The sequence below is a fragment of the Xiphias gladius genome, chromosome 21, assembly GCF_016859285.1.
Source record: "Xiphias gladius isolate SHS-SW01 ecotype Sanya breed wild chromosome 21, ASM1685928v1, whole genome shotgun sequence".
In the NCBI taxonomy this organism is placed as follows: domain Eukaryota; kingdom Metazoa; phylum Chordata; class Actinopteri; order Istiophoriformes; family Xiphiidae; genus Xiphias; species Xiphias gladius.
Window position 1 is genome coordinate 4,643,248 of NC_053420.1, and position 18,499 is coordinate 4,661,746.

General features: G+C 39.8%; 2 protein-coding genes across 2 annotated transcripts; both read left to right on the plus strand.

The window, feature by feature from the left end:
• The first annotated feature begins 327 nt into the window (after nt 1–327).
• Nucleotides 328–2,578, plus strand: LOC120783431 (uncharacterized protein C20orf85 homolog). The gene is made up of 4 exons (XM_040116439.1): nt 328–386; nt 1,477–1,558; nt 2,035–2,133; nt 2,378–2,578. Exons 1-4 carry the CDS (start codon nt 328–330, stop codon nt 2,531–2,533), a joined length of 396 nt encoding a protein of 131 aa, XP_039972373.1. The 3' UTR covers nt 2,534–2,578.
• Nucleotides 2,579–3,438: 860 nt separating this feature from the next.
• Nucleotides 3,439–13,069, plus strand: chmp4ba (charged multivesicular body protein 4Ba). The gene is made up of 5 exons (XM_040116108.1): nt 3,439–3,805; nt 10,836–11,013; nt 11,294–11,408; nt 11,896–12,022; nt 12,131–13,069. The coding sequence occupies exons 1-5, from the start codon at nt 3,622–3,624 to the stop codon at nt 12,193–12,195; spliced, it is 669 nt and encodes a 222-aa protein (XP_039972042.1). The 5' UTR covers nt 3,439–3,621; the 3' UTR covers nt 12,196–13,069.
• Nucleotides 13,070–18,499: the final 5,430 nt, after the last annotated feature.

Genomic DNA, 18,499 nt, shown 5'->3' on the forward strand with positions numbered 1-18,499 from the left:
AACGAGTTTGTTCCTCCTCCAGGAGCAGGTAGGGGGCCCCGGGGTCATTTGAGCGCTCTGCCACTGGCGTTACTAAAAAGACAAAGTTGTCCGAGCTTCCGGCGGCCGTCCAGTGGTTCCATCCCACCGTCGCCACGGTTACGCCCACAGGACAGAGGGAAGGGGTATGTGTGTCAGGGAACCCCCGTCTCCATGACGACAGTAAACAGGTCTGTTAGTGTGACTTACACACAGGTGAAACATTAGCCGGACAGAGAGAAAGACGCCACACACACTGACACGGACACACCAACACACACACACACACACACACACTGGCCAGGACAGATGGCGGATTCAAAGCGAACATCTGAATCCATCAACTTTGTGCATCAGGATGAAATCTGGTAAACCTTCTAACCTTCTAACTTTTCCCAGTGCTGTGTTTGTGTGTATTTCACTCACTCTTTATGAAAAGTGCTGAGCATTAAGATGCTCTTACCTATTATTGGTTAGGGGGATTGTTATGTTGACTGGATGTTTAAATTACTCGACAAAATTAACCTTGATAATATTCTTTTCTTTTTTCTTGGATTAAACTACACAAGATGTGAAATATATCCTTTGTTATCCCCTGACTCATCTATATGTGAGTCTTTCTGTATGCTTGTTGTGAATCAATATTATTATTACCATTAACGTTTTTACTGTTAGCATTGCCATCATGTTTCTTTCTTCCTCCCCTCTCCTGTTGTTCCTCATCATTTCTCCTCCATCCTGATTTAAGGCACATTTTACTTTCCCTTGGGGAGGCAATGTGGGCAATGTGCTACATAATAAATAAAGCGCTGCACACTAACTTATCATTTTAGAACGAGAACAGTTCCTTCTTTTAATGAGATTTGGTATGCCACTGTAATGGGAAGCCTGACTTGTTTTTATGAGATACGTCGACATCGTGTGGTAATGAGAAAGTTAAAAGATCAAATGCTACTAGAAAAGTTTCTTGTAAAAACTGAATAAAGTCATTAAAGGGTCTCTCTCATTTGAGATAATGTTCTCAGTATAATGAGAAACTACAAATATTCGTTGTCATGGTCGCAGCACTATGCTGCCACAGAGGTAGCAGCCTGTTTCATGTGTTTTTCCCAGCTCTTGTTGATATTGGAGTTTTTTCTGTCCATACTCTCTGCCAATTTGAAGACCGCCTCATTTTAGCAAAGACAAGCCCTTCATTATTCTGTCAGCGTTCGACAGCTGTAGCTCCCAAGAGTCTTGCTGGACCTGGATCTTCAGCCTTCTGTGGTTTTAAATGAAGGTTAGATGATGAGGACGTTTAGAGTCTGTTTAGAGTCAGTGGTAGAAAAACAGGTGGTGGAAGCGCCTGTTTCATTTCTCTTTCAGCGCTCCATGAAGCAGGGACCTATGATACAACACTTAAACCTGTGTGTGTGTGTGTGTGTGTGTGTGTGTGTGTGTGTGTCTGTCTGTCTGTAGGAAGGCACATGTAAAAGTTGAGAAGGATGCGGCTGAAGCCTGGCCCAACAAGTGGGGCTTCCTGACTGAGGTCTACAAGGAGGTAAACATACACACAAACACACACACACACACACACACACACACACACACACACACACACACACACACACACACACACGGACAAATGCAACCATAACACACAACTGAGCTGTAGTAGAGTAGAAGTATCAAGAAGCATAAAATGAAAATACTCAAGTACAGTACAATCAGGCCAGAATTCTACTTAAGTGTAGTACTTGAGTAAATGTACTTAGTTACCCTCTACCACCAGCCTTTGCTGAATTACCTATGATTGAGAGAAAAACAGTGGGACATGGGTCTTTGGCTACAGTCCCAGGGCTAAACCACAGTCAAACACTGACGTCTACTGTTGAAGAAGCACCACAGCAGGTGCATGTACGTAGGCGAGGCGACAGATTGTTGTTGGGCAACAAAGAAATTGACCTCTCGCAAAAGGTGACCACACACAGCTGTGGGCATCACACAAGCAAACCTCCTCTGTTGTATGTGTTTCAGTACGAGAGGGAGAGTGCGAAGATGAAGAGTGTGGTCAGCATGGAGCTTCCCCCTCACCTGGCCCCACAACCTGCAACCCCTCCAGAAAAATACATCCATGTATGATATCTATCTATCTATCTATCTATCTATCTATCTGTCCATCTATCTGTCTATCTCTCCATCTATCTGTCTATCTGTCTTTCTATCTATCTATCTGTCTGTCTATCTGTCTGTCTATCTATCTATCTATCTGTCTATCTGTCTGTCTATCTATCTGTCTATCTGTCTGTCTATCTATCTGTCTGTCTATCTGTCTGTCTATCTCACAAACTTTCACGCAGCCCTTGTTTCGTCCCTCCAGGTTGGCCCCTCCCCCCCGGTTCCTCAGACAACACAGGCCCTGATTGGTTGGCGTTCAGGTCGCTCACATCTTCAGCTGGAAAAGCACGGCACGGTGCACCATGGGAGGCGTAGTTTTCTGAGGGAGCTGGGCTGGCCTCTTGATGCTTGTAGCTGAGTCCAAGTCCCCATCATGTGACTACTGCGTGATTCAGTGCTGGCTGTGGATTAAAGCACACTGCTGGAACACACACTTTAGGGTCTCTGCTGTGCTGTTGCACCTACTCAACACACTAACATGCGAATATGCAAGGAAAAGAAAAAAAAACTCACATTGTTGGACTGTTAAGATCCTTTTGTATGATTTTTTTTTTACATCTACAAAGAGGAAGTGCCAGGGGTGTTTGTTGACACATATAAATTATGCACTGGTATATTAGTTACACTGTAGCTCGACGTTGTGTATTACAATAATAATAGAGCTGTAGGCCTATTATTTGCACATGAGCCCCACTTGTTCACACATACAAAATCATGTTGTAGCGTAAGTTACTAAAAAGTAAACCGTAAACCGGGCAGTATCAGTCAATGGAATCCCTGTCCCTTCCTTTCGTTGCCCAGTTGCACGCTGAATAATCGTTTCAGTCATTTTCAGAGCAAAAAAAAAAAAGCCAAAAATTTGTTCCAGCTTCTAAAACGTGAGGAATTATTGCTTTACTCTGTCATAAGTGTTAGTAAACTGAATATATTTAGGTCTTGGACTGTTGGGATGGGCCATGGGAAATGATAACAGGGATTTTTAGTATTTTCTAACACTTTATAGACAAAACAATTAATCGATTAATGGAGAAAATAATTGGCCATTTATCGATAATAATGAAAATAATCATTAGGTACAGCACTAAAAATTATATCTAGAAATATTATTTAGTCATGTATGTAAGCGATTGCTAATAATAGCCATCATTTAAGAAAAAATGTGCTCATTTGTGAAATCCCCTGCAAGTTTTTTTTTTTTTTTTTTTGGCTCACGCATGAGTTACGTAATAGCGCTGACGTAATGACATCACGAGGCCTGTCTGGAAAAAGCGGAAGAAGAGACAAAAACAACAGCATCGGCGGTGGCGGCGGTTTCCCGGCTCTCGGGCAATAGTTGACCAAAAAGGACAACAGAGCAAATCCGGCGATTACCTGTTCGGTATCAAAAAGTGCCGGCGGTTTGTGTACGGTTAATACAGCTGTCGTTGTTTACGTTTACCTACAAAAATGGCGTTATTCGGTAAGTTGTTCGGCAGCGGGGGCAAGGGTGGGAAAGCGCCGACACCCCAGGAGGCTATCCAGCGACTCAGAGAGACCGAGGAGATGTTGGCCAAAAAGCAGGTCTTTTTGGAGAAGAAGATCGACCAGGAGCTCATGACGGCGAAGAAGAACGGCACGAAAAACAAACGAGGTGAGGAAAAAAAAAAAAAAAAAAGCTCGCAAACTGTGCGGTTTAACGAAACAGTCAAAGTGCATTTAGTTTGTTGGCTAGCCCGCAGGCTATCTATGGAGAGGCAGCAGCGGGGAAGTTAGCGGCAACTGCTAAATTCGAGCTTACCGGCACACAAGTCTGACTCCATTTTTAAATGTCCCCTTTTTAATGACAGCAGTATTAACACTATAAATATATCCAACAGCGAAGCAGTTAAAAACGTCAAAGAGAGAGTTATTAAAGTCTCTCAAAGCACCGAATTCAGTTTTCTGAAAAAAGGCCTTAGGAGTTATTAAAAAGTTCTTAAACTTAATTCACAACTGTCCTAAATATTGTTCCTTTCTCCCTATAGGCAGTGACACTAGTTGTGAAAGGTTTTTGTGTCTGATTTTTTTTCTGTAGCAAAACTTTTTGGAAAATCTCCAAAGTATTGTCTTAGATATCCGAGGTTATGTAAAAAATCACACGTGGACCAGAAATCAATTAGTCACATTCGAATGGGTTGCTCCATCCATTCATTCATCCACATTCATCCACTTCCCGCTGCTTAACCAGGTCGTGTTTAATGAGAAATTAATATTAATCGGAATTAATTTTAAAATGGCTGCTACTAACGATTATTTACATGATCAGTTAATCGTTTGGTCTATACAATATTGGAAAACAGTAAAAAGAAAAAAAACAAAACATACCCATAACAGTTTCCTAAAGCTTGTTTTTTTCCAGACAACAGTTCAAATCCCTAAGAGATTCAATGTACTATGAGGTAAGACAAGGAAAAGCAGTGATTTCTCAGATCTGAAAAAGTTGAACCATCAGATGTTTGGCACATTCGTTTGTAATGTCTGAGAATGTGCTGTTGTGTGTTGTAAGTTTGACGAAATCTGCTTGGGACACTAGCTAAAAGTATCGTGGTATTACACTTAATATCTACTTAGTATTATAAGTTTGTACTCTGTTTACTTGATGTCATTCTATTTCTACATATTGAATTTATAATACAGCTACCTCTGTTTACTTCTATATACAACACTAGCCCTAGGCTGTGCCTCTCGCCTATTGACCTGATATTCAAGTTACAGCGTTAAGCATCAGTTTTTTTCTGAAAGATGAATCCCTGTTGACCTTTGAAAACCTAGAAGCCTGTTTAACTACAGAAGCAGCTGTGCTGAAGGTATTTCCAGATCCTTCAAAACTCTTCTAAACATCTGGATGAAACACATTCTGTCCTCTATATTTTGTTTCCCAAGTTGACACTGTTTTCCAGTCCAGACAAAGATGATTGCTGGAAATTACATATCCTCTCGCTGTTTCCTTCCCTGATTTTATGATGAGAGCTGAAGTTAAAAAAAGTTTTAATGTCAGTTATTTTTGTCTATTTTAATGTTGCTTTCTACGATTTAGGTATTTTCATACACAATGACATACCATTTTTAAAAAATCTTTAACATAAAGAACACGGTGACGTGTCATTTCTTACTGCTGGCACAGGAAAGTTACTAGTTAAAAAAATGGATTAAACATATTTTTTTCTCGTGCCTCAGATAGATACTTCATCTTGTCTTCTACCTGGCAAATAGAGACGCCAGGACTACCTACAAGTTTCTGTCTGATCAAGACAGACGACAGATTAACATCAGGTTTATGCCTAATCACGATTTGATGTTTTCTTTGAATGCTGTGAAACTGGTCATGTTTAAGGCCTTTCAGCCACCCAGACACTTAATAACAATTTTAACGCTTTTGAGGCAGGATTTAAAACTGTGGAAAGTGATCGTGGCAGCAGTAATCTGCTCCTCTGTCTCAGTACTTAAGAGAAAAACACTGGAATTATCACAATGCCAAGTGGCTCACGATACTAGGTTTTCTACCTGGAGTGTGTGCGTGAATTAATCAGATTGAGCAACGCTGTGGTCAAGTCTTGGTAATAAAAGAAACTGAGATGTGCTCAAAGCGAAAACAACATTGATTTATACCAAACTGCCATAAACAGTCAGTTGATAGTTTGTGACTCAAATCTGTTTTTAAAAAATGTAAAATGAAGAAAAATACTATATTCTCAATCCTGTACATGCACGTGTTGATTGTGCACGGTTTACACATTTTTCTTTTTTCTTGAGTTTGACATCCCAGAATCAGAAAGCATTGTAATCTTTGTTATGCTATTGGATTGACCAGATGCATCTGGAGCCCATTCGGCAGCATTGTTTTCCTTGAACTGAGACGTGCCATGTTAGTTCTGCCTGCCTAATTTGCATATTGCAGAGTTCTCCTACCGTTATAAGACCTTTGTTTTGTTTTTAAGCATTTTTGTGCAGAGTCTAAACCGAATAAACGGATAAAACTATTGCTGAGAGTTCTCCACCACTCTGGAGAGAGAGGACACCGTATCGACCCTAATATAGGACAATTTTTTTCCCCCTTAAACTTAGGTTTAAAAAAATGAGGGTTGTTATATTTCAGGACCAGACAATTATGTGTTCATTCTTTACTACAGATATTATTTTAGAATTGTGACAGTACCAGTTTAACAACGGTCATTTACTGTGTTGCATTATGGGTTGGTTGTGGCCTTGTTATGTTGCTAGGCTAGCGAGTTTTACGCATTTCTTATGTGTAGCTATACTTTTGTGCATTTGCTCCAGTAAACCGTGCTGCACATGTGGGTTGAAGCATGTGTAACCAATCATGAAGAGGTTCACCAGGTCCAAAATTTGATTTCAGGAATTTATCAGCCCATTAAAAATACATTTTGTTAACAAGCTAGTTCTTGTTAGTTTGGAACTAGTTCTAATGCAGAACCGAACCCTGTGATTGTCCGGGGTGCGGTCCAGGATGTAAACTGACTCTCAGCCAGTGCATTCTGGGATAGGCTCCAGCCCCTCATAACCATGAACAGGATAAGCACGTACAGACAGTGATGATCACGGAAGCACCCTCATACTGTTAGAGCAACCACAGCAGGACCCGTGAACCGGCCTTCTTGTCTGTACAGTTTAAGCTGCTGTGGACGGGGCTTGCCATGCTAACATTACCTAGTCGCTCTTCTGAAGAACGGCCAGCAGCTGATTTTCATTACTGACAAGGGGGCACCTGGATGCCTCACCATCATGTAGATTATCAGCTCTGACTGGGCCGACGCTTTTAAATCAGCTTTTCTGGGACACACCACTTGGCATCGCCTGGTCAGCGGAGGAGAGCGAGACCAATAACTAATTTGTTGTATTTGCTCACTGCAGAGGGGTGGGGGGTGCTAGTGGTGTGTAAGAGCCCAGTGTAACTGTGCCAGGGCCCAGTGCTGTTATGTTCTGTGTGCATTTACACATTTTTAAAATGTATTTTAACCCTTAACTCCAGGAAGAAATCAGAAAATGAATGAAAACACACAGACATGATGCTGCATTCGAGGCATTCCCAGTCAGCTGTCCTAAACTGTAAAAACCAGCCAGCTCTTGTAAAAGTATATTTTATGTTAATGCTTTTGCAGATGCCAACAAAATGAAATAATGCAGTTCGCTATTTGTTAGGGTGGATAAAATCCAAGGCAAAAAAGCACTGAATTAATTTTACGATTATTCAGCTGTAATAGTGGTAGTTCAGGAGAGTTTGAAAAACATTGATATGTTACCATTTACTGTGATATTTTTGGCTGGAATAATTGTAGCATGGAAATATGACACTGTACCTTCTAATGACACACAGCTAGTTTGCCAGCTGTGATCTGTGATGCAACTACAACCTCTGTGTGAAAGACAACACAACACTAACACTCAGACCACTGTCACTGTGAGCTTATTTACATTGCAGAGTTGACCATTTTCCAAGGCTCAAACCTGATTTTCAACATAGCTGAAAACGTACCCTCCTTACAGCCGGGGGATGGACGATAATAATGCGCACAATCCATGAATTCCTTGCAGCAAATGTACCAAACCTACCATAATAACAGCATCTGCATTATGGCTCTCAGGTTTATTTTCAGTGCTTTTTGTTTCTAGATTTATTACTATGCTTAACCTCCTTCTCGCTGTTTGACACCAGGTATTTTAATTAGACCCTTTGGTTTTGTATAGGATTTTCCACTTTGGCTATTCCCCCATACTATAGGGAGCTGAAAGCAATTTGTAAAGTAAAGGAGAATGACAAAATGGTGAGAAAATGGTGATGTAACAGCAGCTTATACAGTTTGGCGGTTAAAATTACAATGGATACATTACAGTAATGGATTAATTTCTCCAAAGTGTCAGTAACAGGTGTCGGGATGCCTCCAGCTCTGAAACTGGATACTCATGTATCTTACTTTTCCTTTAAGTAGAGTTCACGGAAGCGGCATCACAAGAAATGCACTGTACATGCAAATTGTACACATAGAGACAGTAACCGCTGTCTAATGCCTCTGAGGCAGTAAAGTGGTCACTAGAAAAGAGCAGGACAATAGGAAAAACGAAGGGTCACAGATTCAGGGTGATCTGGTTAAATTCAAGGGGGGGCTGTCTGAATGCAGCTCTGCATTCCAAATAATCTGATAATCATTTTGTGATGTTGGGTAACAATGTTATCAGTCCAGGAATAGAGCCAGGCGATGATATAATTGGATGAAACCCGAGCTGTCAGCTGCTGTCTGGCTCCTGGTGGACCAGACCAACCACATACAGCAGACTGATAAAGGTGCATGTGTTTTGTGTGTGTGTGTGTGTGTGTGTGTGTGTGTGTGTGTGTGTGTGTGTGTGTGTTTGGGGGGCGGGGTAAAGCCCAGTTATGTATTTAAACCGTCATATTTTTCTGATTTTTGTATGTTCTTCTTTTCTTCTACAGCTGCATGTAACATTTGAGAACTCGGACTTTATTTTTTAATGGAGAAAAAAAATGTATGTAGAAACTGTTCATAATTCTCAGAATGATGTATTGAAACAAGACTGTCTACAGTTATGTTAGCTAGATTAAAGGATAAGGGATCCCCAAAGTCGTTATAGTTTGTCCTGTGAGGACATGAATGTGTGCACCAAATTTCATGGCAATCCATCCATTAATTACTGATATTTCAGTCTGGACCGAAGTGGTGGACCAACCATTGCCATCCCAAGAGCCGCACAGCTGGCATGGGTGAAAGGTTTCCCATCCGTATTCTTGCCATTCTCAGTGGTATACCATAAAAGGAGTCTTTGTTTTCACAGGCACAAACTCAAGAAACGTCCATTTCAAACAGGAAACCCTGTGGGGCCTTTCACACTTTTTCACGAGGATTAGGAATAACCAGGTTAATACAGGAAGACTTTTGTTAGAAAACCTTCCTTGACTTGATTATGTTTACTCCCAACTTTGTTTCTAAAACACTATGTTATTGTCTAAATTTATGTGACGTAGACTTTGGATAGGGAAATTTTTTTTTTTTTTTTTTTAATTCAAAGCATAAAAGATACACTACTGTCTGGTACATTGGCTGTTTTAAAGTATGTGAATCAAATTACAGCAAGCTTCAACTGAACTTTCCACCTCACACCATCTTTACTGTCGTTCAGAAATAGTTCAAAAATCAGTTACCTGTTGCTGCTGCAGAGGGCGACAGCAAGTAGGAAGTATCTTAATGCTGAAACCAAATCCTGGTCTCAGCTACCCTTAATTTTGATCCTCAAAAAGCTAAAACTTATCTATCTTCTTTTTCATCTCCTAATCTTGACTGTAGTCCACAAACATGCAATGTGCACACTTATCACTTATTACTTACTGTAACCCTTCCTCCACATATGACTCAGCAGGTTTAGGTCACAGGCAGCCTTGATGAGGTGATTTTTTTCCCCATGTCAGTATCAAAGGGGAATTCCCTGTGTTCCGGTCTAGTAACTAGTGTTTCTGTGTATTTAAACCCACATGGAGGAAGGCAAGTCCCCTAAACAGGCCGAGGCACGGAGCACGGGGACACACTAAACTAACCTATGGTGCCCCCCGTAGCGGTGAACATTTTCGACTTCCCGGCCAATCTAACAGCTACCTCCTGGATTTCCAAACCTCTCACTATCCGAGGTGGTCTGGACGAGACTAGACCAATGTGAGCTTGATGAGATGGGAGGTTTTTCTCAGGAGAAAAATAAGGGACAAACCTAAAACTGCCTGACTGAAGCCTAATGCGTCTGCGGCTAGAGATTTGGCTTAGACGGGATTTTATCAGATTACCGGAGTCCTGCTTCATTAGGACAAATGCTGCAATTCAGCGTTCAAACAGTTCACTGCAGCTCATCACAAAGCAAGCCGCCGCTGCTGCATTGGCACTTAATGTCGAAGTCCGCTGGAGATGGCTTCATTTTCTGGTTCCCGATCTTAATTATCTATTCAGTATCTCAGTGTCCATTCAGTGTCAACTAGAAGTGTTTCAAAAGCACCATGTCTCCAAGAAGGCAGAATTTGTCCTTGTTATTGGTCCTCAGTTATAGATGAATTGTCTGATAGTGTCTCTCTTTCTAAACTTTAACTGAAAACTTATTTACCCTTTTTAAAGAAAAAAAACACTGAAAATACCTCATTAACTCCCACTGGTTTGTTTCTATAATGATAATATATGCAGAAATTCGAAAAATATATATATATTTCTACAAAAAATATGGAAATCTACCCTTTTATGTGACAAAAAGTGGTTTTTGCAAATATAATTTATTAAGACATTTTTTTCTCTGAAATTTTTTCTTCTTTTCTGTGACACATATGTAGGAAGTTGATACGCAATGCCCAGTTGGAAAGGGGGTAGAGAGAAATTGTAGCCAATGCGTGGCAATAGCCTGAACAGGTGACTGTAATAGAAATTAAGCACAACAATACCTTAATGGTTTGGGCTGAGTTAAGGTTTTAAATTTGACAGTGTCAGTCGTGGCTGGGTCTTAAGGGTGTGGGTATGTGCCGGGTCCGAGTCTCAGTAACCTGTACCTTCCCTTTTCACTACAGCCACTAGGGAGATCGACTAGGAGTAGTAGCTGTCTACTGAGCTAACTTCGTCTCGCCCTTTTATCTTTCTGTCCAGCGGCTCTACAAGCCTTGAAGAGAAAAAAGCGTTATGAGAAGCAGCTGGATCAGATTGACGGGACGCTGTCTACCATTGAGTTCCAGAGAGAGGCGCTAGAGAACGCCAACACCAACACAGAAGTGCTCAAGAACATGGGCTTTGCCGCCAAGGCAATGAAGGCTGCACACGAAAACATGTAAGAGAGACATTTAGAAAGAAGTATTAATTGCATTAATTCATCAGGTGTCCTTTATCTACTAGCTTGTAATCTCCAGGTCTAAAGAGTCATTGTCTTTTCTCGTCTCATCCCTTTCATTATCACCTTAGCTGTTTTTGTCGTTCGCTGTTTTCCTTTAGTAGGTGGCCAAAGGATCTAAACGACACGTTGACAATCGCCGGTTTATACTGAGACATGTTTGTATTTATGCACACATTTACACGTTGTCTGTCTTTCTCTGTGTCCTCCCGTTTTACAGGGACATAGACAAAGTAGATGATTTGATGGCGGAAATCACAGAACAGCAGGAATTGTCTCAGGAAATCTCAGATGTCATTTCCAGACCAGTCGGCTTTGGAGAAGACTATGATGAGGTGAGAATATAAGCTTTAGCACCCATAGGAGAACGTTGTGAAGCCTGATATTGGGGTTTTTACCACTCAAAACCATCTTCTCCGTTTTTTGGAGCCAGAAAATGGCGTGGGGCCACAGCAACAGCAGATTATGATAGGCTGAATAATGGAAGAGAAGATATTGAGATACTAACGTAACGTGGAAGAGATTTTATTTACTTTGTGAATTACTTTTGAGACTGAAGTTGGGTTTTTCCCCCATTCACCTCAATACTGTTTGTTTTTTGGAATAGAGAGAGAGAGCAAAAAAGAAAAAGCAGATTAATGCACATGCAGAATTCAGTCATGGTGGATTCTGCTTGGTTTGTAAAAAAAGAGAAAAGTTTTTTAGCTTGGTTTAGAAAACAAATTCTACTTCAGTCACTTTACCCATGTGATTAGTAGTTTGGGATGTGTCTGTGCAGACCAAATTTCTTGATTATTTCCTTGTCCTGGTGTGTGTGTTCAGGATGAGCTTATGGCTGAGCTGGAGGAGCTGGAACAGGAAGAGCTGGACAAAAATCTTCTAGAAATTGAAGGAACAGAAGACGTCCCTCTGCCAAGCGTACCATCTACATCACTACCATCTAGACCAGGTATTACATGATATTTACATAGAATTAACTTCAGTTAAGTTCATTTCACATTCAAACTAAATCCGCAAGTGAAATTTAATTTTATGATTTATTCCTGTTTGTATTTAGCAAAGAAGAAGGAGGAAGAAGACGAAGACGACATGGCAGACCTTGAGGCCTGGGCAGCTAACTAAGGCAGCTAGCTAGCGCCCTTCTCCTGTCTGTCTCTATGCTGCCAGATTGGTCCCACACATCTTGAGGACAGACAGAGACTCTGGGCTGCTGAACTGGCTCATAAAGTCGACATCCCAATATCTAACCATAACCCAACTTTAAAGTATGCACTTGTGCACATGTTTGCTGACTCAAAAAGAAGTGAAACGAGGCTTTTCTCTTCTGATTAATGTTACAGTAAGAACCTCTTTGCTCCAGCTGCACACTCCTCTGTTTCTAAAGGGCACAGAGTATGGAAAGCAAATGTCATGCCCTAACGACCTGTGGTCATATTTATCGAAGTGCAATTTTTAAGAAAAAGAGTGCATGAAAGAGCACTTAGGGCAGGAGCGTGCAAGTGCATACTTCTAGGGAAGGGTGTGTGGAAGAACAGGACAAGGCTTGTTTCTGGGAGGAATGTGAAGAATCAACAGATGTGTGGGGAAGAAAAGCAAAAACAGAAAGACGAAATGACCCAGCCATTTTTCTGCTTCCTGCGTTGTCATATCTCTGCTCCTCTAAGATGGTGACAACAACCCCTTCGTCCATACCATCTCTGCTAAATGTCAACTACAGCAACAAAAAAGATAAATTATAAAAGTGTAGGACTTTCTCATTGAAATATCAGTGTCAAACTACAAAACGAGGACATGTTACAGCAGTGGAACTCTTCAGTAATGACAAAACATCTTGTAATGGGAGGATCCAGGGTTCAGTCTCTCCATCAGCCATAACTCCTGCCTGAATGCCCATGGGCAGCTTCTTGTTTACTTATCAGGAGGCCATCTGGGTCTCATCGGTTATATTACTAAAATGTCATGTGAGGGGAAAAAATAAAAACAGAGAAAAAACATTTTTCCAGATGGGGCTTTAGAGTATCATTGACGCTGGTGTTTGGTTTTCAATGATGACATCGGTAATGTCTTTAAGTGGTACTGTCTTTAAGTGGTACAACAAGACCTTGGAAACACTAGAGGCTTTGCGGTTGTGTGCTTAAAATCTTCAAGCAGACATGGCCACCTTTTAGCATGATGGTCCCTTGAATCTCCTAAACAAAACATGAAACAAGACAAAAAAGTGAAAAAGATCCACTCAGTGACCAGTCTTGGTGAATTTTTGTGGATATTAGTGTCATTAACTGTTAACTAGCCAACCACCTTATTTACCAAAGCAACTGATGGTTATGTTAACATGCCAATGCTAGACTCTGCTTTATACCTTAGTTCCGTGGTTCCCAAATGTTTTTTGATTTGTGAACCTTTAAAACAAGTCCAACAACAATGTCCACTTGCAACCACTCGTCACAGGCAGATGAGAGTGGGAAAAGTTACATTTTTTTAGATTTTCTTTTAACCTTTAGACCCCTTGGGAAGTCAGGAATTACTGCCTTAGTTAGAACGCTAATCAGTTTCTTTATATGAGGATGGATTTAGCTTGATTTGATAAAGTCGTACCAATCTGTGAAGTCACTTTCAGATATGAGAGGCTGTTCCTCCTTTCCTTAGAGCAGTGTCTTCAGAGGAAAATGTGCCGGCTTTTGAGAAACCACCGAGATGTGTTACTGTTTGAAAGATACAACTTCAGTTGAATTTCTATCACGTCTTTATCCACAATATAGGGGTCAAATACCTATACACGCTAAACATAATCCAGCAATCCATGTGAGTCAATTACATCGGGAAGACAACATGATGTATTATGTGGCATTATCGTAAATGTTGCCTTTTTGGAGCTTGACTCATGCTAGGGACAAAAAGTCAGGATGTCTTGGCCTCTGCTGCCTCTCATTGGAGGCCCCCAACTTTATGGAAGTATAATTCTAAATCTCTAAATAACAGAGCCCAGATATGGGTTGGATGGTGTTTATTCACCAAAATTGGTAAGAAAATCTCACTTATTGGTATCTAGCAACGCAGTTTGTTCAGGTTAAGAGACATCTCTCTCTGATATTTCTGCCTCCACCCCTGAACAAAGGAGATAAATGGAATTTCAATCTGGATCATCCTGGACAGTCTGGCAACAGTCTTCATCGGCTCTAATTTCTACCAAAGAAATGGTCCAGATGAAAACTGAAATCTTAGAGAAATGTATCTCAAAACCCGGATAAATAAAAGCAAAACTATCTGCATGGCTATATACCACTACAGGTAAGAGAGTAAACTGGTTTGTAATTTGGGAGAACCCATCCTATAACAGGACTTATTGTTAGTTGGCTGTGACTGTTTAAATAAGAAATCAAATGGATTAGTAGAAATATGATACCTTCCCTGTCAAAAAAATGCCCAGATGTTCGCCAAAGCTACTCTAATATTATGACAGCTTATACGTCGTTGTCAGGGCTGGTGGGGCTCCAATATGGCTGCCAGGGGCCACATTACAAAGGCATCTGTTACTGTCACTGAATTTGAAATTGAAAGGTGCCTGGCACCTCCAGCGCCTCGCCTTGGTTTAGCAGTGACATACTCTGAGAAAATCCTGTATCGGTTGATTTAAAGAATGTGTGAGTTTGTGTATGAAGTTTTTTTGTTTTTTTTTCACTCTTTTCTGACACAGTGACCTCTTGTGAATATTAAGTCAAACTTAGAGGGTGAGCTGGACTTTTTCTTTTCTTTTGCTCCAGACTCATCTGTAGTGCAAAAGTGGCTTAAACATTGAATGACAAATGTGAGAAGTGTTTGTCTTCATGATAAAATGGAGATGTGAGCAAGTCCAACTTCTGCTCACTGCCCTGCTAATTTTAATGTAGCTACACTTCCCTCCTATCAGCAGACACATTTATGCATGGACGGATTGGGGTCGACCCGGAATCAAACGGCAGGTTGAGACTGTAACTTAAACATGGCATATGTCTTGAAATAAATAAATTAAAATAAGTAGAAATTTGCACCATTCAGCCACAACATTAAAACCAGTTACCGGTTTTAGTGTTGTGGCTGAATGGCGTATATAAACAGTGCATGTATGTACAGTGTATGTTTGTATGTATGTTCGTATGTATACACATACATATGTATAAATGTGTGTGTATGTCTGTATATATACATGTATATGTATATATATCTATATATGTAGATAGATATAGTTATAGATATATAGATACAGAGATATATAGATATAGATATATGTGCATGTACATGTGTTTATATATGTTTATATAATATATATATAATATACATATATGTATGTGTATGTATATATATATGTGTATATGTATGTATGTGTGTATGTGTATATATATGTAACATTTATATATATGTTTTTGTATATATATAAACGAATTTGTGTATATATGTGTATGTATGTATATATATATATGTTTATATATGTGTGTGTGTGTATATATATATATATACACACACACACGTATACCTATACACACATACATACATATACATATACACACATACACATATATATATATACACATATACGTATATATGTATGTATATACGTATATATACACACACACACACACACACATTTTTGTAATGCAAAATTACCTGTCAGCGGGTTGACCCCAATCCTCAAATTTAAAGACAAACTATTGAAAAGAAATGTAGATATGCTAGTGTAGTTTATTTTTTCTTTTTTTTCTTTTTTCTCCTGTTTTACTTCAAATCTCACTCACGTTCTTTCTGGCTGTAAAGAGACAGTGTGATCAGTAGCCAGTTCTGCTCAGAGCTGTACAAGGGGTTGGACATTGGGGTTGTATACAATTTATCTTAATAAAGTCGGGATTCAACGCAAGCATCAGCAATGTTGCATCTGTAAATACAAGATGAATTTCTCTTTCATGCCTCTTTTTAATCTACAGACATCAGGTTCTTGGTTCTGTATAGCTGGCAGTGAACTCTCGTATTCAAGCTTCTTGTTTCTGACTCTTCAAGCCTTGTGGTAACACTCAACTACCTTGGGCTCTTAAGGGGAAATCTGGAAGTCAAGACGATGATCTGGAAGACGTTCAGATAAAACTTCACATCTGATGGGCAGAAAGGCAAAGCGAAACCTCCATATGACGGCTAAAGAGCCGCAGGGAGGTGTAGCTGAGACCCGGAGTGGTGGTGCACTGTTCCGCGGTGCAGTGTTACTGCACAGGGTCTACGTGGAAGAACCATCAGAAGGAGATCTTACCTGCGACCTCGTCACAAAAGTCAACGCCTGAAATATGCAAAGCGACATGTGGAAAAGCCAGAGGTGTTCTAGAAATAAGTGCTGTGGACAGATGATGTTAAACTTGGGCTCTTTGGCCACAATCACAAAAGTCTTTGGAGTAAAAAGGAGCAGCATTTGATGAAAAGAACACTTTGCCGATTGTTAAACAGGGGTGAAAAAATTATTCATTGGCATTGTTTGGCAGCTAGTGGCACAGGGAACATTGCACAGATAGATGGAGGAATGGATTCCACTAAATGTCACCAATTCTGGATGTAGAGACTCAAAAAAGTTTACTTTTTTTTTTTTTTTTTTTTTACATTTGGCATATAGCAAGAGATGAAAACATAATTAAAGCAGGGACATAGGATGAGAACTTAGAACATGTAACATTGTTAGATTTCTAACATGCGTATGACATAACATCAACATATGTAAAAATCTAAATGTTACCCAAGTAAGAAAAAAGTACTATGGGTTACAAAGAGCCTGCTTTTGTTGAAATCTTCGTTAAAATACTCATCACGCAAAGACTTTCCAGACCGGCCTAAATGGAACCAGTAGAACGGTTCACAATCTGATTGTTGCTCCAAACTTTTGTTTAACACAGGTTGAAATGTGGAGTTTTTTGTCATGCTGGAGGACAAAGGGGTGGGGCTCACTGTAAAACATACTGATGGCCTAAATATATTTTATATTGACTTCAGTAGTGATGCTATATTTGTATGTAATTTATGAACACATTTTTTTTATCATGACCTGCACATTTGTTTGTTTTTTTACATTGTAGATATTAATTTATTGCTCCCTTATCATATTTGAAGACACAAATACTTTTTATTTAAAGTAATTTCTTTGATACTTTGTTCACATGGACTTGAAAAGTACACTTTTAATGTCGCCTAGGATTCGCACCTGAAGTTGTATTGTTGACTGGATTCATTATCTACTTAAGAGGAAAAAAAATGCTAAAAATAAATAATATACAGTAGGATACTGTATCAGTAATTCTTTTTTATGGGGAAAAGCATAATTTGCTGTAAATTAAATTTTTCTAAATCTGAAAAAAAAAACAAAACCGTGTCGTGTTTGGTGACGGTGGAATTTTACGTACAGGTGTTGACTGTATACACCTGAGTACAGCTCCTTCCAGCCTCTGAGAGTGTTCAACCAGGATTTAGACTCAAACCCACCAGGCCTAAGACTGCTGAGGTGACAACCAGCTGTGGTGCTGACCAGGACCATTTGAAACATGCTCTTAAATTAGCCGTAGTATAGTATTTCTACCAGTGAGCTGAGTTTAGCCTCTTCAACATGCGGCTTTCACTTTACACTTTTGCTTTTCACTCCCCGTATGTCTAGTCTTATGGTAGAGTCAATGAGCCAGACAGTGTCTTTTTCAGGACAATTTAGGCGACTCAGAAATGGCAACATTTAGCATTTGAAAAGTACTGTGCGTAATCTCAGATTTTTTTTATTTATTTATTTTTTTTCGCAGTTTACGTCTAGAGTGTTGAAGGCATTATATGAGTCCTTCAGCTCTCTCTCCTCTCTCAGCACTCCTCATGCCAGCTTAGCGGCTAGTCTGAGTGCTTCATAATTGAATAATCACAAGTTTGATCTGCATCGGGCCTCTATTAAATCAATATCCCTGGCCAATGCTGCAGAAAAAGTCTGGGAAAACCTAACCAGAGACTATTTATGTTTCTTTTAATTCTTTTTTAGATACGTTACAACCTTTAAATTCTTTACTTAGGCTGCAGTTTCCTCTCAGTATGAGAAGAATCAGAGATTCACAGGTACACAGATACATAGGTGTGTGTGTGTGTGTGTGTGTGTGTGTTCATGTGTCTGTGGTAGATAAAGTACTAAGATCCCTTCGAAGTACAAGTCCTGCATTCATATACTTGAGTAAAAGTAAAAAGAGTCTCCTTTAAACATCAATAGTGTCAGTACTATGTTGCATTCAGAGTGAAAAAATTAATAATTTGTTAACTTGAATGCGGGACTTAAACATAGTTGATGCAAAAAAAACCTGCTAATTGTTCAAAATCATAATTTAATAAATACATTTTGCAAATATCTGCTAAGTAAAAAGTAACTACAGCTACTGGGTTAGATTACAGTAAAAAG